The 25406-nt window shown below is 38.0% G+C and overlaps 1 protein-coding gene and 1 long non-coding RNA gene across 2 annotated transcripts in view; one reads left to right on the forward strand and one right to left on the reverse strand.

The window, feature by feature from the left end:
- Positions 1-18707, forward strand: part of LOC115436814 (nicastrin-like) — a 36314-nt gene extending 17607 nt beyond the window's left edge. Inside the window, exons 6-17 of the mRNA XM_030159757.1 lie at positions 2892-3036; positions 3896-4008; positions 6745-6897; positions 6987-7091; positions 8283-8360; positions 10292-10461; positions 10543-10645; positions 11340-11438; positions 12379-12466; positions 13738-13904; positions 15492-15707; positions 17377-18707. Coding sequence (XP_030015617.1) covers positions 2892-3036; positions 3896-4008; positions 6745-6897; positions 6987-7091; positions 8283-8360; positions 10292-10461; positions 10543-10645; positions 11340-11438; positions 12379-12466; positions 13738-13904; positions 15492-15707; positions 17377-17499 — 1560 coding nt within the window. The 3' untranslated portion in view covers positions 17500-18707. The remainder of the gene's footprint in view (positions 1-2891; positions 3037-3895; positions 4009-6744; positions 6898-6986; positions 7092-8282; positions 8361-10291; positions 10462-10542; positions 10646-11339; positions 11439-12378; positions 12467-13737; positions 13905-15491; positions 15708-17376) is intronic.
- On the reverse strand, positions 467-11835 carry LOC115436816 (uncharacterized). Its single transcript, XR_003937874.1, has 4 exons — positions 11825-11835; positions 1813-1815; positions 1585-1737; positions 467-598 (listed from the first exon to the last, which is right to left on the reverse strand). It is a non-coding gene; the product is annotated as an uncharacterized LOC115436816 (long non-coding RNA).
- Positions 18708-25406: the final 6699 nt, after the last annotated feature.

Below are 25406 nucleotides of genomic sequence, written 5' to 3' on the forward strand. Positions count from 1 at the left end.
TATTCAATCTCTGCTGATGTAAATAAATAAATGTTCCTAAATTCTAAGAGTCACAAATTTTTGTCAGTATGGCTGTGAAATGGGCACTAAATTCTATTTCAAGTAAAATGGTAAATGGACTGAACTTATATAGTGCATTTTCTACACCTTCATGGTGCCCAAAGCAGTTTACAATTCCTCACATTCACCCATTCACACACACACTCATACACCAGTAGGCGGCTGCTGCCATGCAAGGCACTGCCTGGCTCTACTGGGAGCAATTTAGGGGTCAGTGTCTTGCCCAAGGACACTTCGACATGTGGACAGTTGGAGCCAGGATTCAAACGGCCAACCCTTTGGTCAATAGACGGCCCGCCGACCCGAAGTAGTCTTAAAAAGGTCTTAAAAAGTCTTAAATTTAACTTGTAGAAATCTGTAGGAACCCTGATAAAGTTCAGGATGTGGAATAAAGCGGAAATTTCTCCAACTAAACTCAGACCAGACTGAAGTCATTGTCTGTGGCCCACAAAAACCAAGAGAAAGTGTCAGCAGTCATCAGGAATCTCTTACTTTTAAAGCTAAATGTCAGGTTAGAAATCTAGGGGTAATAATGGACCTAAACTTTAACAGCCACATTAAATCAGTAACATCATCAGCCTTTTACCATCTCAAAACATTGCCAGAATGAAAGGTTTACTGTTTAAACCAGACTTGGACAGACTTATCCATCCATTTACAGGGGTTGGACAAAATAATGGAAACACCTTAAAACATCAAACAAAATATAATTTAATATGGTGTAGGTCCGCCTTTTGCGGCAATTACAGCCTCAATTCTCCGAGGTATTGATTCATACAACTTGTGAATTGTTTCCAAAGGAATTTTAAGCCATTCTTCAGTTAGAATACCCTCCAACTCTTTTAGAGACGATGGCGGTGGAAATCGACGTCTTACTTGAATCTCTAAAACTGACCATAAATGCTCAATAATGTTGAGGTCTGGGGACTGTGCCGGCCATACGAGATGCTCAACTTCATTAGAATGTTCCTCATGCCATTCTTTAACAATTCTAGCTGTATGGATTGGGGCATTATCATCTTGAGGTGAAGGTGTTTCCATTATTTTGTCCAACCCCTGTATCTCTAGCAGGTTAGACTACTGTAATGGCCTTCTCACTGGACTCTCTAAACCAGCTGTCAGACAGCTGCAGTCCATCCAGAATGCTGCCGTTCTGGTCCTAACTAGAACCAGGAAGTACGACCATATTAGTCCTGTGCTCAGATCTGTGCACTGGCTTCCTGTGGCTCAGAGAATAGACTTTAAAACAGCTCTGCTGGTCTAGAAGTCTGTCCATGGTCTAGTACCAAAGTACATCTGGGACATGTTGGTCCCATAGAAACCATCTGGGACCCTGAGAACCTCAGGGACTGGTCTTCTGCTGGTGCCCAGAGTCAGGACTAAACAGGTGAAGCTGTGTTTCAGTTCCATGCAGCTAAACTGTGGAACAGTGACACAGACCTCGACTGTGACAATGTTAAAGTCCAGGCTGAAAACAGCTCTGTTCAACTGTGCACAGAACAACTGAAAGGGTTCTATCTGCACTCTTCTCTTTTGCTTTTTTTAAATTGATTATTATTTATGTTTTATTGATTATGTTTTGTGTGTTTTTAAGTTGTCTCTTTTCCATATATGTAAAGCACTATGAATTGCCCTGTGTGTGAATTGTGCTGTACAGATAACTTTGCCTTGCCTTGCCTAGACTCTCCTTCACTTAGACATCATAATTAACCCCTTTTAAACACGATATAACAAATTCATTACTTATGGGACTGTCTGAGGTCACCCAGGTCAGGTTTTTGGGGGAATGTCAGTTCAGATCCTGGCTTAGGTTTTTCACTCATCGCCTTTGAATATGTTTGTGTTTGTATGGATTTATTTGGAACGTTCTGGGCGAGTGAAAAGAACAGTAACATAACATCCATTTGCAGTGCGCCATTTTCATCATCAGACCAAAGGAAAACAAGAAATTTGATAAGTCATAAAAAATACTTAAGCCCAAATCAGTGGGAGAAAAAATTGAAGATGTGAGTATTTATAGGTTATTATGATCGTATTTTTCTGATCTGACCCACTTGACACTGAATTGGGCTGAATGTGGCCCCTGAACTAAAATGATTGTTAATGTCTTCAGTTTAATTTTTGTGTTTCACCAGTTCATCCCCCGGGCCAAATGACGGAAGCTCACTGGTCATTTCATTGAATAACTTGCAGTTAGGGATGTAACGATTACCGGTACAACAATAAACCACGGTAAAATTCCAGACAGTTAGTATTACCGTTTAAATTCTAATTATCATGATAACCGTGTTTGATTACCGCATTTTGAAAGAGGAAGAGAGAGAGAGAGACTATCTATCGATCTATGAAAAAGAAACTAAAACAACTCAAACTTGATCTGGAAAATGGTCAAACAGTGGCCATAAGTTTCCATCTTTACTGCACATATGTATGTTTGATGTTTACATGTTAATATTTGAATGTTTCTGCCACAGAAAGTACATTTTGCCTATTATTTTATTCGTTTTTTGTTTTGTTTGGTTTTTTTTTTCAAAATACAGCTTGCTTAAATTATTTCAGTGTGTGTATAAGTACTTTTTGAACATTTGGAGCACATTTCAACAATATCACGATAATAATGGTAACGGTGATAATTTTGGTCACAATAACCGTGATATGAAATTTTCATATGGTTCCATCCCTACTTGCAGTCTTTCTCCATCATTGTGTGTTTGGAACAGCAAAAATGCATTTTCTCTTCATAGAAAGTCATTAATTCCCAAACAAACCCCAAATGATGATCTGGGTCTGAGTTTTCCTCCTTTTCATCAGCATGTGTGTTTATTTTCCAGTGTTTCTTGGACCATAACCAGGTAGTAAACGGCAGCGCTCCTCAGTATCCACTGTGTGCCATGCAGCTGTACTCCCACATGTCTGCGGTCACAGACACAGCCACCTGCATGAGGAGGAACGACATCAACTTCAGCATCAGCCCAGGTACTCACATAACATCTGTATTTTAATACGCAGCATTACGTGTGTCATTATTTTGTCCAAAAATAAAATGGATTTAATTTTCAACATTGTATAAATTTAGCAAAAAAGGGTCACTGTATGTCCTACTGCACAGGTGTCAAACATGCGGCCCGGGGGCCAACTTCAGCCCCCCAAAGGGTCCAGTCCGGCCCTTGGGATGAATTTGTGAAATGCATAAATAGATATCAAGAAATTAACAATTCTTTTAGTTCAGGTTTCACATCCAGACCAATTCAATCTCCAGTGGGTCAGACCAGTAAAATACTATCATAATAATCTATAAATACTCACAGCTCCACATTTTTCTCTTTGTAAATGTAAATATTTTCATGTATTTACACTAAAACAAAGTATAATTCCACAAAAAATGTGAATAATCTGAACAAATGTGAAGAACCTGAAATGTCTTAAGAAAAATAAGTGCAATTTTAACAATACTCTGCCTGATACTAAATGTTTTGTGTATTTGTAGATCCACTGTGATCTGTACATTATAATGTGCATGTGTAAATGATAAACTGAGGCAGAATATTGTTAAAATACACTTATTCTTTCAGTTTGATCAAGTTATTCACATTGTTTGAAAGGGCAGTTTGTAGATGTAAACATTTTTATTGTTTAATTTGACTTTTTTCACTGTAAAATATAGAGAAAAGTTTGGAGTTGACATTATTTATATATTACTATGTTATTATTTTACTGGTTCGGCCCACTGCAGATCAAATTACCTGAATGTGGAACTGAACTAAAATGAGTTTGACACCCCTGTCCTACTGTATAGTCAATGAGTTTATTAATAGGTCCATGTTGCTCCTTGCAGAGGGGGTGTGTGACCCGTTGGGTGACTCCAATGTTTGGGCGTCCTCCAGGCCCATCAACACCACACAGAAAGGACACAAGAATTCTGAGAATGTGATCATAGCAGCGGCCAGGGTGAGTTTCCAAAAAAGGCTCGTTGCCTTCGAGTAAAATTCTTCAAATGTGCCCTTTCAGATATTTGACTACAGTACAGCATTTGTTATTTATTAGCGTTCAGATGTACATGAGAGTTTATAAAAACACTGATCTCATCACCTTTCAAAGCCAAGAAGATTTCCATTTTCAAAGCCAAACCAAAACCCAGCCCACTGCTCATCAGAGGACTGTCAGTTTGCAGTAGTAACACTTTTATCTCACTCATGTTGTTTAACCCATAAAGACCCAAACATCCACAGCTGACCAAAAGCATCTGTTGGTTTAATATGGTTAATACCTGTTGATCCATTAATCCTATCAATCCATGTCAATAATTGGTGTAAAATACAATTCTTCATCTTTTCATGGTCATCAGATATGACCCATCTGGACGTTCAGAGGCTCCATAGTTACCGTGGAAACACCGTCATCTTCTACAACATTGATTCACCAGTAAAACCCATGGAGTTGGATCAATGACAGTGGATGGACACACTGGGTTTATGTTCAGTTAATGACAGATTTTGTTGGAAGTCACTTTTTTTCTGGTTTGATCTGATAAACTTTTAATTTACTTTGAATTTAAGATTTTAATGAACACTACAGTTCAGTTTGGTTTATTTTGAATATGCAACAAAACTAACAAAATAATCCTACAGTAGTGCCTGGAAATAAAACAGATTTCAAGAAAATTTGAAAACTTTTACATATACAGTACAGGCCAAAAGTTTGGACACACCTTCTCATTCTTTGCATTTTCTTTATTTTCATGACTATTTACATTGTAGATTCTCACTGAAGGCATCAAAACTATGAATGAACACATGTGGATTTATGTACTTAACAAAAAAGTGTGAAATAACTGAAAACATCTCTTATATTCTAGTTTCTTCAAAGTATCCACCCTTAGCTCTGATGACTGCTTTGCACACTCTTGCCATTCTCTTGATGAGCTTCCAGAGGTAGTCACCTGAAATGGTTTCCTAACAGTCTTGAAGAAGTTCCCAGAGATGCTTAGCACTTGTTGGCCCTTTTGCCTTCACTCTGCGGTCCAGCTCACCCCAAACCATCTCGATTGGGTTCAGGTCCGGTGACTGTGGAGGCCAGGTCATCTGGTGCAGCACTCCATCACTCTCCTTCTTGGTCAAATATCCCTCACACAGCCTGGAGGTGTGTTTGGGGTCATTGTCCTGTTGAAACATAAATGATGGTCCAACTAAACGCAAACCGGATGGAATGGCATGTCACTTCAGGATGCTGTGGTAGCCATGCTGATTCAGGTTGCCTTCAATCTTGAATAAATCCCCAACAGCGTCACCAGCAAAGCACCCCCACACCATCACACCTCCCCCTCCATGCTTCACGGTGGGAACCAGGCATGTAGCATCCATCCGTTCACCTTTTCTGCGTCGCACAAAGACACGGCGGTTGGATCCAAAGATCTCAAATTTGGACTCATCAGACCAAAGCACAGATTTCCACTGGTCTAATGTCCATTCCTTGGGTTTCTTGGCCCAAATAAATCTCTTCTGTTTGTTGCCTCTCCTGAGCAGTGGTTTCCTAGCAGCTATTTGACCATGAAGGCCTGATTCACGCAGTCTCCTCTTAACAGTTGTTGTAGAGATGTGTCTGCTGCTAGAGCTCTGTGTGGTATTCATCTGGTCTCTAATCTGAGCTGCTGTTAATTTGCAATTTCTGAGGCTGGTGACTCAGATGAACTTATCTTCAGCATCAGAGGTGACTCTTGGTCTTCCTTTCCTGGGGCGGTCCTCATGTGAGCCAGTTTCGTTGGAGCGCTTGGTGGTTTTTGCGACTGCACTTGGGGACACATTCAAAGTTTTTGAAATGTTCTAGACTGACTGACCTTCATTTCTTAAAGTAATGATGGCCACTCGTTTGTCTTTACTTAGCTGATTGGTTCTCGCCATAATATGCATTCTAACAGTTGTCCAATAGGGCTGTCAGCTGTGCATCAACCTGACTTCTGCACAACACAACTGATGGTCCCAACCCCATCAATAAGGCAAGAAATTCCACTAAGTAACCCTGACAAGGCACAGCTATGAAGTGGAAACCATTTCAGATGACTACCTCTGGAAGCTCATCAAGAGAATGCCAAGGGTGTGCAAGGCAGTCATCAGAGCTAAGGGTGGCTACTTTGAAGAAACTAGAATATAAGAGATGTTTTCAGTTATTTCACACTTTTTTGTTAAGTACATAATTCCACATGTGTTCATTCATAGTTTTGATGCCTTCAGTGAGAATCTACAATGTAAATAGTCATGAAAATAAAGAAAATGCAAAGAATGAGAAGGTGTGTCCAAACTTTTGGCCTGTACTGTACATGGAAACAAAATATGACTTCATCTGCATATTTGAAATGGAGTGGGAGGAAATCTAATTTATGTAATCCCACCCCTTCTCCACATAACAGTCTATCATTTCATTTGTCACTTTTAAAGTTTTAGTTTTCAAATAAAGTTAACACCTACATGATCAATAAATTAAATGTAGGAAAATACCTGTTTTTCACAGAAAACCCAAAATACAGAGGAAAATATACAATAAATGCTGATAAATCACTAAGAATGCTTAAATGGAGATAAAAAATTTGGGAACTGCCCTAAAAGTCATCCTTGGTCTCTATGGGTTAATATTCAACCTCCACACAGCAGGTTGAGCTGATCCAGTGCGTCTGTTCTGTCGTCTCCACAGCTGGACAGCAGGTCTTTTTTCTTCGACATCGCTCCAGGAGCTCAGAGCAGCGTCACAGGCTTCGTCAGTCTGCTGGCGGCCGCTCACGCCCTGCGGAACGCCACTCAGGAGGCCCCGCCCAACCGCACCATCCTCTACACCTTCTTCCAGGGGGTCAGTTGTCTTCATCCTGTTGTATTCAAACCCCTCTGTGTTTACTTACTCCTCATACACCTTCCACTTTTGTGTCCGTTCGATCACAGGAGACCTTCGATTACATTGGCAGTTCAAGGATGGTGTACGATATGGAGAACAATCAGTTCGCTGTGGATCTGGACAACGTTCACTCTGTGCTGGAAGTTGGACAGGTGTGTGTTACTCTGGAAGGATTTACAGAAATTAGATATTTAACGTCGTCATAGATGAAAAGAAAGGCTGGGCATTCTTGAAAATGACCAATACTCAAACAAATACGTCAGAAGAAAAACCTTTTAATTCTTGACTTTTATGCTATGAGCATATTTTTGAGGAAAACAAAAACATGAAATGAAATTTGTGATTTGAAATGTGTCATTGAACAAACATGACCTTAAAAAAGAAACTAGGAAACTAAAAACTAGTGTATGTTTACTTTGGTTTGGGTAATTGTTTTATTCCAGCAACAACCTATTCATATGAATCAAAGTTACAATAGTTTTGGATTTTTCATTATAGTTTAGTTTTATTTAATTCTGACTTTTTTTCTCTAATTCAGTTAGTTTTAATTAGGTTTTAGAGCAGGTTTGCTAGTTTTTATTTGTTTTTGTTATTTTCTAAATGCTTAGTTTTAGTTTAGTTTTAGGGTTTTTTTTTTATATATCTTTTATCTTCTCCGTCGTATTCAAATAAATCCCAGACAGGACTCTGCTGCTTTCTATGGACTTTAGTCTCCATGTTTCCAGGTAGAGTGGGGACCAGAAGACGACTCTAAACCATAAGTGACAAGAAGTGATGGACCGTTAAATATCATATGGTGCCAGCAGCGAAAAATGCTTGAGGGAAATAAATCGATTATATATCAATCTGACATTGACAAAGATGAATTTTTTTCCATAATTTTTATCTGTTTTAGTTAGTTTTGTAAACACACAATACAGTTTCAGTTAGTTATCTTTTTTTCTTTTAATTATAGTTTTTATTTATGTCAGTTAATGAAAATGTTTTTACAATTCTAGTTTTCGTCATTTCATTAGTTTTTGTTAACGATAATAACCTTGACATGAATATGAGTTGGAAATGTTCAATACCTCTTTTAAGTCATTTGAGCCAAAAATATGCAATCAGTGAATGTTGGAATATAAATCTACATATTTAATAGACTTAGTAGAAGTTTTTACATCAATTTATTTCAGGAAAATTCATGACATGAAGTGGGAGGTCTGAGCAGAGCTGTAGAATGACCCTCTGATCATTCTGTGCTCTGTGTTCCTTTACAACTCATCTCAGCGTCAATGAAAGCGTGTGCTGTCTTAACGTGATGTGTGATTTGCGGTTGACTGTGCTGATTGTGTTCGTCGTAGGTGGGGCTGCGCTCCGACTCTCAGCTGTGGCTTCACTCTGATCCAGTGTCACGAAGGAACAGCAGCGTCAATGATGAGGTTTGCCTTTCACAGTTTCCCCTTTTTCACATTCAGGACTCCACCACTACAGCTAGAATGTACAAATGCAGCGTTGTTCCGGCGGCTCAGATCAGTTTAGTTGAGTTGAGCTCTGCTCTTCGAAATACTCACTAGTGCAACTAAAGTGTAGCAGCAAATGGCAGCTGACGGTGCCAGCAGGTAGTAGAAATGAAGTGTTCCTCACCCTGGTTTTTTAGTTAAGATTTATTTTATGGGTTTATGGTTGTGAAGCACTGACCAGGAAAGTGAGAAAGAACTAAGACATGGACTATAGTTATCGTCTTTACAGTCCAATGTTTCATCTGTTGTAGCTGTAGTAAACTGAATATATGTGTTTTTTATATATATATATATATATATATATATATATATATATATATATATAACTTTTTAAGTATTATTTGCACTGAATTTTGTTCCTGGTTCATGATTGTTAAGCTCATCTCTTGCTCACATCAGCAGGTGGATTGGATATTTGCAGGAAATTCATTTATAAGAATGCACTTTTCCTGATTTGTAATGTGCAAAAAAACAAATCAGCTAAAGTTTACAATCAGAAATGTAACTGTTTTTATTATTAACCCTTTCATTACTAAAGGGATAGATTAGGGATGGATGGAAATCACAGCATGTGTTTGACAGTCTCCTAAACTGGGATGTATTAGGGTTTTCCCACATGGAAGAATAAACTCATCTGATTGTGGTAAAAATATATAAATGTGCATCTCACATTGGGCTGTTCAAAGATGTCTTTGTCCTGCTCTTTGTCCTACTCTTGTGACCAACGATGACCTGCAACATTGTCATAAATGTCAGGTGACCACTTCATGGTGTGACTGCTGCTACGTCTGTACTATTTTTACTTAACAACCAATAGGAATTCAGCATGAGATGATGTGATGAGCCACCTGACACATAAATGTGTGTGTGTGTGTGTTGAATATTAACTCCAGCTGTCTTTGTAAACTGGCATCTCAAATCCCTCTGTTTCTTTATCTTCTTTTTAATACATTTTTCTGTCTTTCATCCTTTTAACACTTTTGTGTCATTGTGATTTTTAGCTTTGCTTCACAGTTTACTGCTATAGTAGATGGCTTACACTGATGACCTTTAGTCTACACTCATTTATATTGATCCATTGTTTAAACAGGTAAAATGGGTTTAAGTTAAATTAAAAATCTCAGGCTTGGCCTGAAATTCAGAAGGTTTTGTTATTGCGAAGTCATGCATGACAAAAGACAAAAAACATATTGTCGGTAGGTTTATTAGATACAGGTCGCACAGTGTGGATGTAATGAACTTACAAGACGGCTGCAGTCTCACAGTTTGTAATGTCTTCAACATCTAGTTGACAAATAAAAAATAACTAATGTAGTCCTCGACAGGTCGTTAGTAAATGCATGTTAGGTGCTATAATTGTTATGCACAAAATGCACCTTTGTTTAATATATTCAATATTATTTTCAATTCAATATTGAATTGAATATTTGTTTAACAAAGTTTATTGTGCACCAAGTGTTCTTGTTAAAGGAAAGAAAATACATTTTATTGCTGCAATAAATTTAAATACAAGCCATTGTTTTTTTTCCTGTCACAGTTCATAATCAGTCTAGTCAAATAGTCGGTGCAGTAGTCAATGACCAGTCGACTATTGAAGCAGTCATTAGTTGCAGAACAGCTTTGTGCATAAATACCTGTAATTATTTCATGTGATGAAGATGTCCAGTTTGTGTCATCACATACAATAATAACACAAATGTACAGGAAATGGGTCAAACTACAGAAGACTATTGATGAAAGAGGAAGTGACTGGATTTTCAAACCACCTGCTGAACCACACTATTTGGATTCTAAACCGCTGTTTCTGAAGCACATTATGCTCAAACATCTCCATGTGTGTTGTGTTTCAGGTGAGGAAGCTGATTGAAAACCTGCAGGTGGCCTCCAAAGACCTCAACGTCACGGTGAATCAGCCTCAGGCCTCTCAGCCGCTGCCGCCTTCGTCCTTCCAGCGTTTCCTCCGAGCTCGGCCGATCCCTGGCATCGTCATTGAGGACCACCAGTCTGTTTTTACTAACAGGTAACTGGAACTACTCGCCGAGAATCACAGGGTGTGTCTTCTCAAAGAGTGCGTTAACGTGCTTTTATGTTTGGTGTGCAGGTACTATGAGAGTATGTATGATAACGCAGAGTACTTGAACATATCGTACCCCTCAAACCTGACGGCAGATGAGCAGCTGGAGCACATCACTGAAACAGCCACGGTACCGTTTACTCTGTCACCACCCACTGCAGAATTTAAATTCATTCATTTGGTCTTTTTTTTATGAAGTGTTTCGATGTACATCTGAATAAAAGATGAATAATACAAACGATGCTCAAAAAATTAAGTTGTAATTTGCAATGAATCATTAAACAGACTTAAAGAAGGCAGTCAAACCCCAGATGCTGCATTTAAAGACACACTCTAACTTAAGTTTAGGTATCACTGTAAGTGAAATGTGCCAGTCAGCTGCATTCTGTATTAATATTTGTGGAATCACACATTTTAACCACCCCTCCTCTGTTTCTGTAATGACACACAGTGCATGTGTATGGTGTATTCAGGGACACTTTACACATTCAGAAATCAACTGGCAATAAGAGATATTTTTTTATTCTTAGGCGTACAGACACAGACAATAGGTTAATTAGGCCTCATTCTATAGAAGTAGCCCACTTCCAATGTCTTCTTAAAAATGTCCCATGAACAAATATAATCTGACTCCACATCTAAATATTTTTAAAAAGCTATTTATTCAACGTCATCATTTATGCCTCTTCATATCAACTGTTGACGGCCTAATACGTTCACATTGAACAGACTTTCAGCTTCGACCGGAGGAAAACTCCTGGCAGTATTTGAGACTTTTGAGTAAAAATGTAAATAAAGGCTGAGTGGTCGTGTGTGTCCTTCAGGCTCTGACGGAGGTGGCCACCATGGTTGCTCGTGCTCTCTACATCCAAGCAGGAGGTGAAGAATCCCGACTGCCCAGCATCACCGCAGAGGCTCGACTGGTGAGACTGATGGATGTATTTAAGCAGAAATGACAAAAAAAAAAACATGTTTGGGGTCAACTAGCAGCTCTGAGTGACTTTATCTGTTGTTCTTGGTTCTACCATCTTTAAAGGTGCGGGAGACTTTCGTGACCAATTTTTCATCAACTCTGTCAAACCTCAGTCATATCCTCAGTATCATGAATCTGTTCGTCTGTTTGTCATTACTCACCTGAATCTCTTGCATTACGGAGAACAATTTCTTAGTGCCATCCACTAGAAACAGTCCATGTGTTTACAAACAGAGCTGGGAGGGAACTCGGGCATCTTCGGAATTTTGTCACGACGTGCATTGTGGGAGACAGAGGTTCGTGCAGCCACCTGACGGTGGCAGCTAGAACAGACACGACGCGGAAACGGCAGGAGCTCCCTTCCCTCTATGCATATTCCTCCAGCCATTTCCGCGTTGTATTTGTTTCATCCATATATCATATCATATCGTGCTGCCGCTGCCACTGTCAGGTGGCTGCGTGAACCTCCATTTCTCACAATGCACATCACAACAAAATTCCGAAGATGCCCGAGTTCCCTCCCAGCTCTGTTTGTAAACACATGGTTTGTTTCTGGTGGATGGCACTAAGAAGCTGTTCACCGTAATCCAAGAGATTCAGGTGAGTAATGACAGACAGACTTACAGTTTCATGATACTTAGGCTATGAATGACGTTTTACAGATTTGATGAAAAATTGGTCACGAAAGTCTCCCGCACCTTTAAAGAATCATGTCAAAAACATGACAGCTTTCCTGCACCCCACATATTTCTGCTCCTTGTACTCCTCAACCAGGAAATGTGTCTGTAACAGTAAAAAGCCACAAAATTATGTTTTTTAGTGGAGGGAAAAAAAAAGAGTGAATTAAATTCCCATCCTCTGGTGATGCATCTTGTCTTTCTCGTCCTCAGGTGACTAGGATGCTCTACAGTCTCCTGATTAAATCCAACAACTCCTGGTTCCAGGAAATAATCCCATCAGAGTTCATGAGCCGTCTCAGTGAGTGGACATACAAGCTCTTTTATCTTCTAAGAGTACAGAAGGTCTGGAATTATTTCCAGTGTAGTCCAGAGTCTTTGTTTGTTTTTTTTCTTTCTTCTTTTTCTTTCCTCATTGCATTGAGTGGGTGAATCTCTGGCATCAATTTGTGGAAAACATGTTTGAAAGAATGTTAAGAAATACAGAAATTAGACATTCCCAAACCAACTGAATTATCTTAATTTGGGTTTAATTCACTTTGATCGATTTTGGATCAATTTCATTTTTATTTTGCGTAGTCAATTAATAGTGGATGAGATCAATTTTTCAGAGCAGGACTGCGACTACCTGACCCGGGAACCACTGACACAGATTTGATCCCACAGTGCAGAGGAACTAGCCAGCAGAGGCGGGTCATGGAAGCTAGTCATTCTAGATATATTAGCTTCAGTCACCTACAGCTGTGTGCAGAGCTAGAGGAGTAGTAAAGTGGAAATCACAAAGCTCCGCCCACCCTCCCCCTTCAGTAAGTTTCTTGTACCAAGTGCCCAACATGATTATATTTCAGGGGGCCAAAATTGGTAGCGGTGCCCCAGGGTGATAGTAATGTGTCTTAAGGCTGGAAGCACCAGGTATAAAACAGAATAAAGATGACAAAGAAGTCTGATCTGATCCACTGTAGAGACATGGACATGTTTGTGTCCTGTTCATTATTTAAGAGCAGATTCATCTGTTTACTGATGAAATGTCAGATTTATTTCCTTTCTAATGTCAATATTGATTCTGTGTTGCATGGCTGCGATGGTCAAATAATCAGGTACAGCTCAAAATTGTACTTTGGTATCACTAAATGAATCTGAATCAATTAATTAATACTGAATCAAATCAAATCATGATTAATCGATTCAGAACTTTATGAGTCAAAATCAAATCTATTTAGGAAATTGACCATGATACCCAGCCCTTGAAGTCACTGATGAAGCTTAATCACTACTGTTTTTACCCTCGGCCCTCACCGCAGGGTATTGTCATCAGTTCATCGTCCGTCTGTCCGTACATATGTGCAAAAACCTTGGCGTACACCAGTGGTTCTCAACCGGGGCGTGGGGGGTATAAAGTGAGGGGAGCTCACTTTCTCACAGCTTTTTTAACAAGTCCTCCACATACAGGTCCGTTGCGTTACTTGTACAATTATGTTTAGAGGTCCAGATTGAGGACAGATTGAGGTCCATGAGTGGTGGTGGTGTGGCACATCTTGATCAACTCATTTTCTTTGTTTTCCCCACAATCAGCGGAGAAGCCCACAAACTTCTACGTTGGAGTGGCCAACTGGCAGTCGAGTGAACCGACCTTTCTGGTCCAGTACTTGTTGGCCAACCTGACCGGTACCGTTGTCAATGTCACCAAGGAAGACTGCCAGCATCAACGAGAAGACGACAAGGACAAAGAGAGCCACCATGTAAGTTCCACAGCAGCTTTGGTTTCAATGATGCACAGGGTTTGTACTCAGTCTGTGGAGTGGAATGTGGAAAATGGATCAGCTTAACGGGTTCAATGGTTCCTGTTACAGTGAAATATGTGATAAAACCACTAGTGCAGTAACACACTAACACACAGTTAGCATGTCATTAAAACATCCAATATGTTACAGTTGGATAGATCTATTTTTAGAAATGCAATATCATATTTATATTTTTGTCTTCATTATCATCACAAGAAAATCAGTGCTCCAATGTTTTCATTTCCTTAGAATGAGCTCTTTTATATCTAGAGAAGATACAGATCACAGCTACACATTCCACCATATTGTGCTGACAGGTCTCTGAAGAAGTTACACACTTCTTTTTTTTGTTGGTGGCATGCAGTGGAGAGCTGCATCTATCAATTATTTTCTTTGATTCAATCAAACAATTATTTGAATAGGGGAAAAAAATAGTAAAAATATGAAATAGACGTGTGAAAATGACAAACAACTTATCCTTTATTCCAGAACCAGCTGAAACAACAACCACAAAAGGATAAAAGTACAAGGATATATAAAAAAATATTTATATAGAAGTAACAACAAACCAGTCCAGTTCCATCTCTAACCTATAATCTATCAGGTCAATCTGACACATTTGGATCCAACTGAACATGGAACTAACATCCAACTGAAACAAACACACACTCAGATTTAGAATGTTTGTGTTAAAGCTTCAAAGTTTAAAGGAGGAAGTGATGGATCCAGTGGAGAAAAGTCAAAATACAGACATATTTTCTGCCTTTTTGTCCTCATCTCTTCTGTTGTTTGTGTTGATCCTGGCGTCATGTGCGTCACAATAAGCGTCTGTGTGAAACACAACAGTGGAACCAATGTTTTACATCAGAGAAATAAAGGAAACAAAGCTTTGGTTCAGGAAAATTGTAACCGAACCATTGATCCCCACGGGTTAACGCACAAGTTTTAACAATATTCCTCATATATTTTTCACGTATCATATATTTGCATATATTGTCATATTTCTCCACACATGTGCATTACAGTGTACAGATTACAGCGGCTCTATAAAGACACAAAACAATTTGTAACAGGCAGAATATTGTTAAAATTACACGTATTTTTCTTTAGACATTTCAGGTTGTTCTTGTTTTTTTGTGAACGGATAGTTTGTAATCATGCAATTTTACTTTTTCACACTAAAACAAAAAAAGAAGAAAAATTTAAAGTTATCATTATTTCTAGATGCTGTTATTTTACTCGTCTGAACCACTTGAAAATGAAAAATGACTGATTAAAAATGAGTTTGACACATTTGAGTGTTAATATCTTCAGTGCGAATTTTGCATTTCACAAAAAACAAAGCTTTGGTTCAGGACTATTGTAACCAAATAATTGTTTTAATCAATTCAGGTCAGTTAATCGATTAATCACTTAATCATTTCAGTTCTAGCTAAATGTCAGTACCAGAGTATGAAGACAAAGTGTCACCAAACCAAAAGTAGCAGCCTGTGGAATCCATTTCCAAAGAACTGCCAGCTGACATGACCTTCTCCCCTCTTGCAGTTGTACCATTACATGTGGGTTCAAGGTTCGGTGCCGCCCAACGGGACCCAGAGGGAGAGTTTCTGCGTCCGCTCCACCGTTCACCTCTCCAAAGCCCTGTCCCCAGCCTTCGACCCACTTAAGGAGTACACCTCCACAGAATACTCAACGTGGACCGAGTCCAGGTGGAAGACCATCAAAGGACGGATATTCCTCGTAGCCAGTCATGAACTAGAGGTGAGTCTGCGTCAGTCAGGTTAAAGCGAACACGAGTTTACAGACATTTAACTCACGAACTTGTGAGGCTGGATTTAATTGTAGGAGTCAGATGGAAACCAAAGTAAACGCATAACTCTGGTGTTAAAAAATACAAAATAATCTTAACCATAAAGACCCGAAGGTCCACCGTTGTCCAAAAGCATCTACTGATCTAAACTGTTTAGTACCTGTTGATCCACTAATTCTATCAATCCATGTCAATAATTAGTGTAAAATACAGTTCTTCATCTTTTCATGGTCATTAGATATGACCTATGTGGATGTTCAGAGGCTCCATAGTTACCATGGAAACACCTTCATCTTCTACAGCATTGATTCACCAGTAAAACCCATGGAGTTGGATCAATGACAGTGGATGGACACACTGGGTTTAAGTTCAGTTAATGATAGATTTGACTGAAAAAGACACTTTTACTACAGTTTTCTCTGTTTATGATCAAATAACCCTCAACTTTAATGTGAACTTTTATGAACATCTACATGATCAGTGAATTAAATACAGGAAAATATGTGATTTTCACTGGGAAAAAAATGCAAAATGCAGAGGATAATATTCTAATAAATGGTGATAAATCACTTACTAAAGGTTCAATAAAAAGAAATTTTCATTTGGGAACTGACACAAATATCATACTGGGTGTTTATGGGTTAATAAAGTTAAAAGACAAATACAGATATACTTAGAATAGAATAGAATAGAATAGAATAGAATAGAATAGAATAGAATCTCTTTATTGTCATTGTACAAAGAAATTGAAAGTGCCGTCCATTTCATGCATCAATTAATACAAATAAAAGCAGCTAAAATAAATAGGTAAACACACATACACACACACATTCTATCCTTGCACTGATCCCTTCAAACTTATTTCCCATCAGATGTTTTTTTTTGCACGTTCAGTGTGGTGACAGCTGTTGGGTAAAAACTGTTCTCAAACCTGTTTGTCCTCGTCTTCATTGTTCTGTTCAGAGTGTGACCAGGATGTGAACTGTCCTTTTCTAAGCTTTTCTAATAGAGCTGCAACCGATTAATCGACTCAAAGTTATCCAAAAAAATCATTCAGCCACAATTCTCCTGTGTCAAAGCTTCATTTCTCTGCTGTTAAACATTGGTTCCACTGTTGTGTTTCACACAGACGCTTATTGTGACGCACAAAGAAGCTTCAATTCAGGAAAACTGCAATAGAATATTTCCCTTCAATCAATTCGAGTCGATTAATCGAATCGTGAATTTTTGCATTCGCTTCAAGCACCTAATCAATTAATCGGTTGCAGCTCTGTTTTCTAATGTTCTGTGCTTTTTTGAGGCCCACTTGAGTTTTTGAGTTTTCTCGTCCATTCCAAACTTCTCTCTTCTAAACATTTGACATTTAAATCTGCACACACACACACACACACATAAACCAAATGGGGAACATCTCCTCACGCTCCACGTTGTTTGTGTTGATCCTGGCGTCATGTGCGTCACAATAAGCGTCCGTGTGAAACACAACAGTGGAACCAATGTTTAACAGCAGAGAAATGAAGGAAACAAAGCTGCGATTCAGGAAACTTGTAACTGAATATATTTTTGAACGGATTGGAGTCGATTAATCTTTTCAGCTGTAATCTGAATGTTCGTCCACAGATGCTGACTCTGGGTGTTGGCGTCGGCGTGCTGGTAACGTCCCTGCTGTTAACGTACCTCATCAGCTCAAAGGCCGACATTCTCTTCAGCTCAGGGAGGGAACCCACCAACGCCACCTACTGATCTGGGCAGAGGGGACCCGGGCCCACGACCACTACTACGACTACTACTACTACTGTTCCCTCTGCTACTCCGATCCCAAACAGACACGGACAGGCTCTTCAGTTTGAAACACACCATTAGGTACACAGACAGACAGACAGACAGACAGACAGATCTCCATGTTTATACACGACTCCATGTTTATGGACTCACACAGGTGAGGCATGACATGAGGACTGGACCGGACTGGATTGGCCTGGATCATCTGGACTGATCAGGGTCAGGAACAACACTGGTCAGGCACCAGCAGGCCCTGCTAGTGGACAAGATGTTTATATTTCTTTGTCTTTAGGTTGTTTTTTTTTCCCCCCTTTTTATTTGTCAAAGAATGTTTTGTTTACGGTGTCAAGTGTTGGGCACTAAATATTGCGCATTATTTTGTGTGTGTGTGTGTGTGTGTCACTGAGAGCATGTGGATGTGTAAATGCAGAGTGTGTGAACAGTTGGGAAGTGGTTGTATGAGTCCGAGTGTACAAAACAAAATATGCTGTGCTTGTGTGTGAGTGTGTAAACTTTAAATGAGGATTGCAATGGTATGTGCAATACTGTAGCTGTCTTCTCAGTCATGTAAGTTAACTTATCAATCAATTTTAATGAGAAGAAACCACTTTTTTTGAGTCAGTGAACAAATAGTCAAATTTAAACTAACAGATTTACCAGTACTGGAAATGTGTGGTGAAGCATTTTGATAGAATCGACATCCTGAAGCGTTAACAGTCCTGATAACATTAGACTAACTGTAAATGACCCAAATATGTGGTTCAGTCACAGTACACATGAATACACATGTATGTGGTTGGTGACCCACTGTAATTTCACATATTGTGATATTTGTGTGGAGAAAAAGAGTTTCCCCAAGTGCAGAGAGGCGTGTCCCAGCCCATAAACCCTTAGCATTAAGTCGCTGAATAATCCTCACGTCCTGTTTAGGGAACTTTATGTGGTGGAAGGAATTCAGAAACTTCAAACGGTGACAATGCGTTGGTACTTTTGGCTGCGCACTCTTTTGTTCTTATCTTTTCACGAAGTTTCTTTTAGTGATTGCTTCAGAGAGTTCTGACAACATGCAAGACGTTTTAATTTTATTGGTGGATGTTCATTTTATGGCTGGACTCAGTGACCAATTGTGATGCCTTGATGAAGAAATAAACATTGCTTCTTTTCCAGTCTTTCTCTTCCAGTGTTGTGATAAATGAAGAAAATATCTAATAGTGTCGTCTTTCTGACATGGAACCAAGGTTATTATCGTTAACGAAAACTAACGAAATGACAAAAACTAGAATTGTAAAAGCATTTTCATTAACTAAAATAAATAAAAACTATAATTAAAAGAAAAAATGATAACTAACTGAAACTGTATTGTGTGTTTACAAAACTAAAACGTGTAAAAATTCTGGATAAAATTCCCTTCATTTTCGTCTTTGTCAACGTCGGATTGATACGAAATCGATTTGTTTCCCTCAAGCAATTTTCTCTGCTGGCACCATGTGATATTTAAAGGTCCGTCACTTGTGTTCACTTGTGGTTTCCAGTCGTCTTCTGGTCCCCACTCTACCTGGAAACATGGAGACTAAAGTTGGGAGAAAGCAGCAGAGTCCTGTCTGGGATTTATTTGAATACGACCACAGAGAAGAAGAGAAAAAGATGTAAAAAAACCCTAAAACTAAACATTTAGAAAATAATAAAAACTAGCAAACCTGCTCTAAAAACTAATTCAAACTAACTGAATTAGAGAAAAAAAGTCCAAACTAAATAAAACTAAACTATAATGAAAAATCCAAAACTATTAGAACCTTGCATGGAACACATGTCAGAAAGACGTGCACCTGCAGACGTGTGTGTCTCAGGCATCACATTAAATCTGTACACATCTGACTGCTGCAGTTTATCATACTTATGTATTTTTAGTCAGTGAACAGACGAGTGAAAACGACAAGTTGACAGGACCAATATTTTGGGAGATATTAGTAATGTTGGAATACAATATCCTGACAGTCATGTTGCTATGGCCAGAACACTTTGGCGGTGACTGCTGGACAAATGCGGTACAGCATGCACGAATACACAACAGAATAAAAACGACCACATCTACAACCTGTGGATCCACACGGGTCAATACGCAAGTTTGAACAATACTAGCGGCATTGTACCCATGGTGCCATTGTACGATAGCATGAGAGGCTAAAATCTCCCAGCATACCTCACAACATTTGAATACGGACATAAAATTGTGCCTAGTAGATCATCAGGTCATGTTTCTATTCATTAAGTTTGGTGGCGATCGGGCCGGTGAAGGCTGAGGAAAACCTGTACAAACGCTCTCCTGTGCTGCAACATCGATCAGATGGACAAACACAGAACTTGCATCATACAGTAGGATAGGATTTCTCATATATATTTACATACGTTCTCATATTTCCACACAGCTGCTCATTTACACATACGCATCACAGCAGATTTACAAAGACACAAAACATTCAGTAACAGGCAGAATACTTTTAAAACTGCTCGTATTTTTCTTTAGACATTTCAGGTTGTTCATGGTTGTTTTTGTGAAAGGATAGTTTGTAAATGTAAACATTCTCATCATGCAATTTTACTTTTTCACACTAAAACAAAAAGAGAAGAAAATTTTTAAGTTATTATTATTTCTAGATTATTGTGCTATTATTTTTACTTGTCTGAACCGCTTAAAAATGAAAAAGGATTGATTAAAAATGAGTTTCACACACTTGAATGTTAATATCTTCAGTGCAAATTTTGCATTTCATAAATTCATCTGATGGACCGGAATGGACGTCACACCTGGTTCAATTAATGATCAGCTCATCAGCATGCTCTGCAGAAGCCTGATAATGATGGAATGACTTCCAGGTGTGATGGAAGAGGGAAGTATGTAAAACATGCAGGATACTGGCCCTGGAGGACTGGAGTTTGACGCCCCTGCCCTAAAGGATCCATCAGAAAAGATTGTTGAAAACTAATCGTGTCTATCAGATTAATTCCATCTCAAACACATGTTCATTCTAAATGACCTCTGACCTTTGATTACATTATTTTCCACAGGGGGGGGGGGGCAGCCATCTGTTTATGGAGGCAGATATGTCTCATATTATCTGTAAATGTACACACTGTTATTGACAAATGCACATTGGTATCAGCAAAAAGGTTTCAGGATTTATTCAAATGGTTGGAAACTTGCAAATGAAATGACACCAGTTTGTAAAAAAAAAAAAAAAAAAAAAAAAAAAAAGTCACTTTTTGCACGTGCATCTGACATGAAATATCTTTTGTAACTGAAGTTCTGTGTGAAGTGTTGAATTTGCAGATCATTCAACACATACACTCATCCCTGCTTCCACTTGTGTAATTTTGAGTCATTCATTTCATCCTTTTCTAATCTGATCCAAACTCGACCGGCTCTGGACCAACGCACAGGAAACACACACACCTCTAATATTCCAGCAGGTGGCAGAGTACGGAGAGACGGCTGGGTTTTATTCAAATAGAACAGATTTACAACCAATGGAGATTTTAGAGCAAAAGGCAGTAAGTGGTAATAAAAATAGACCATTTTCCTTCTAAATCAGTCCTCTTTGCTTTTACGCTCAAAACTTTTGGTTGCGAGTTGAAGTGCACTTAATGGGCGTGGCCTACGATTATCTCGCTCATACATAATTAAAGCAGGTCATTATTTCCCACAGACCGTGACCATCCCAAAGTAGTTAGAAAGCAGACAGTATGTGTGTAGCTAGCTAGCATCAATGAGCAATGCTAACAGTAGCATATAGCTAATATATGAATATAAGAATAAGCTTTAAAAGTGTCATAGTTTGGTGGTTGGTGACAGTTCACCATGTTATATTGAACTGTACTCAGATTTATAAAACTGTTTTAATCCCAGAGGAAACTGGGTTACAGCTGCTCCATTCAAATGTAAGAAAGAACAGAAAAGAAATTAGCAATATTATTTTATTACACACACTTATCTATCTATCTATCTAGAGATATATTTCAACAACAGTCTAAAGATGAAACAATCAGTTTATCAACTTTTACATAGATAGATAGATAGATAGATAGATAGATAGATAGATAGATAGATAGATAGATAGATAGATAGATAGATAGATAGATAGATAGATAGATAGATAGAGCACAATTGTATTTTAATAGGTTTTTATATGTATATACTCATTGTACTCTACATTAGGAAGTTATAAAGTATACATTACATTAACTCAGTGTTTTTCAACCTTGGGGTCATGACCCCACATGGGGTCACCTGGAATTCAAATGGGGTCACCTGAAATATCTACTAATTGATAAAAACTAAAAAAAAAAAAAAAAAAAAATTACTAAGGAACAAATCTATGGTGAGTTGACAGAGACAATCACAAACATAACAGACATGACAAACTGAGTGTGAAACTGCAGCTCTGTGGTTCTGTTTGTGTCAAATGTTCACTGTGGTCAGTTTCAGATGCTGCAGCTCTTTCATAATTCATAGTTTGAGTTCTTGTTTGTTCAGTATTAATTGTCCTCCTTGTAAATCCCAGCTGGACTGACTGGACAGATCCTGACCCTTTGTGCAGTAATCTACAGCTGGATTTACTGCCTCTGTCCACAATAATAGACATTATACAGACTAAATGTCCTCTAAAATTAACCTGTATTTGAAACAGAGGATAGAAAACTATTACAGGGTCAAAAACAGATTAATTTTAGCAAAAAAAAAAAAAAAAAAAGTCTCTGTTTTGAATGTCTGGGGTCGCCAGAAATTTGTGAAGTTAAAAAAGGGTCAGGAGACAAAAAAGGTTGGAATCACTGCATTAACTCAGTAAATGCATTAAATTGGGTTGGATATGGCAAAGAAACAAAGAGTAACTGGCAGTGTCCTGGGTTATTTCATTTTATTTATTCATTTATTTATTTGTATCAGACATGTACATAGTTACACTCCATAGAGTATAATGAGCATTAAAAAACAATAAAAAGGGTTATAAATGTAAAAACGACACACATGCACACATCCTATCTTCAATAACACGTATACAGATGCTGGTGCCAGTATTTAACAGGAGTAGAATCAGTATAAAAGTCAGAGTTAACAATTGTAAAAATCACACCATTTCTAGAATGACTTAAACGCAGTATAAAATTCAAAATTGCTTTCCGTAACATCTCATAATAAGAGTGAACATTATTAAAACAGAACATACCACTAGCACTGTAGCTACGATAAAAACCATGTTTAACATGGAATGCATTGTTAAAAGCAACTCTGACTGAGTGAGCAGTACAACGTTTAAAATTAACTCATAAGGAAATATTAAATAAATATTCGAGCAAAAATATATGAACAATTTATTCTTAACGGTAGTGGAACAAAAATAAAACCTGTGAGAGATAAAACTCCTCCTGCCGTAAAGACTCCTGACCTTCGTTTAAATGTCATTATCATCACTAAGATGATCAGATACAGTATGTCCATGGTTCTTGCAGGTTTGGACAGATTCTAATGGAAGGTTATTCAACTCAAGTTTAGTTTTTACATTGGAACTATTTGTGTCAAACAACATAATCTTTGATTTATCACAGTTAAATAAAATATCATGAGACTGACCAGACTGGGAGCAAGTGTTGAGCAGCTGCTGGACGCCTTTGGCAGATGGAGCAGTTAAGACTGTATCATCTGCATACATCAGATGAGGAACAACACTTCCACAGCAACAACCAACTGGAACATTATTGAGTTCAATACTCAGCAATTTGGTACAAAAATTAAACAGGAGTGGGGAGAGTTTCCCACCCTGTCAGACACCATTTGTGACAGAGAAGTCCTCAGATAGTACTGAACCCAAACACACACAGTAAACCTGACTACAGTACCAGTACCAGTACCAGTACCCTATGACTGACAGTGTACACTGGAACTCCACTGTTGGAGAAGTGGTTATCGAAAATGCCAAATGTTTCTTCACCAGATTTTATTCAAATGGTTTGGAGGAAAATTCAATCAGCAGCTCCATAAAACATCCTCGTGTTGTGTCAGTGAAGGGAACCGCTTTGACACCTGATACTATCCGGACGTTTTCCATGAAAGCACAGAAAAATCCGAGTGGTCGTAAACGTGTTGCGGCTCAACCACACTGTTTTTCTTATAGTGGATAATTTTTTGGGCTGTCCTCTTTTTTTCTTATAGTGGATAATTTTTTGGGCTGTACTCTTTTTTTTTCTTACAGTGGATAATTTTTTGGGCTGTTCTCTTTTTTTCTTCTAGTGGATAATTTTTTGGGCTGTACTCTTTTTTTCTTCTAGTGGATACTTTTTTCGGCTGTTCTCTTTTTTTCTTATAGTGGATAATTTTTTGGGCTGTTCTCTTTTTTTTCTCACAGTGGATAATTTTTTGGGCTGTCCTCTTTTTTTCTTATAGTAGATAATTTTTTGGGCTCTTCTCTTTTTTTTCTTACAGTGGATAATTTTTTGGGCTGTTCTCTTTTTTTCTTCTAGTGGATAATTTTTTGGGCTGTACTCTTTTTTTCTTATAGTGGATACTTTTTTCAGCTGTTCTCTTTTTTTCTTATAGTGGATAATTTTTTGGGCTGTACTCTTTTTTTCTTATAGTAGATAATTTTTTGGGCTCTTCTCTTTTTTTTCTTACAGTGGATAATTTTTTGGGCTGTTCTCTTTTTTTCTTCTAGTGGATAATTTTTTGGGCTATACTCTTTTTTCTTCTAGTGGATAATTTTTTGGGCTGTACTCTTTTTTTCTTCTAGTGGATAATTTTTTGGGCTGTTCTCTTTTTTTCTTATAGTAGATAATTTTTTGGGCTCTTCTCTTTTTTTTCTTATAGTGGATACTTTTTTCGGCTGTTCTCTTTTTTTCTTCTAGTGGATAATTTTTTGGGCTATACTCTTTTTTCTTATAGTGGATAATTTTTTGGGCTGTACTCTTTTTTTCTTCTAGTGGATAATTTTTTGGGCTGTTCTCTTTTTTTCTTATAGTGGATAATTTTTTGGGCTGTACTCTTTTTTTCTTCTAGTGGATACTTTTTTCGGCTGTTCTCTTTTTTTCTTCTAGTGGATAATTTTTTGGGCTGTTCTCTTTTTTTCTTCTAGTGGATAATTTTTTGGGCTGTTCTCTTTTTTTCTTATAGTGGATACTTTTTTGGGCTGTACTCTTTTTTTCTTCTAGTGGATAATTTTTTGGGCTGTTCTCTTTTTTTCTTCTAGTGGATAATTTTTTGGGCTGTACTCTTTTTTTCTTATAGTGGATACTTTTTTCGGCTGTTCTCTTTTTTTCTTCTAGTGGATAATTTTTTGGGCTGTTCTCTTTTTTTCTTCTAGTGGATAATTTTTTGGGCTGTTCTCTTTTTTTCTTATAGTGGATACTTTTTTGGGCTGTACTCTTTTTTTCTTCTAGTGGATAATTTTTTGGGCTGTTCTCTTTTTTTCTTCTAGTGGATAATTTTTTGGGCTGTACTCTTTTTTTCTTATAGTGGATACTTTTTTCGGCTGTTCTCCTTTTTTTCTCACAGTGGATAATTTTTTGGGCTGTCCTCTTTTTTTCTTATAGTAGATAATTTTTTGGGCTCTTCTCTTTTTTTTCTTACAGTGGATAATTTTTTGGGCTGTTCTCTTTTTTTCTTCTAGTGGATAATTTTTTGGGCTGTACTCTTTTTTTCTTATAGTGGATACTTTTTTCGGCTGTTCTCTTTTTTTCTTCTAGTGGATAATTTTTTGGGCTGTTCTCTTTTTTTCTTCTAGTGGATAATTTTTTGGGCTGTACTCTTTTTTTCTTCTAGTGGATAATTTTTTGGGCTGTTCTCTTTTTTTCCTCTAGTGGATACTTTTTTGGGCTGTTCT

Source organism: Sphaeramia orbicularis, chromosome 17 (genome assembly GCF_902148855.1).
Source record: "Sphaeramia orbicularis chromosome 17, fSphaOr1.1, whole genome shotgun sequence".
Lineage (NCBI taxonomy): Eukaryota > Metazoa > Chordata > Actinopteri > Kurtiformes > Apogonidae > Sphaeramia > Sphaeramia orbicularis.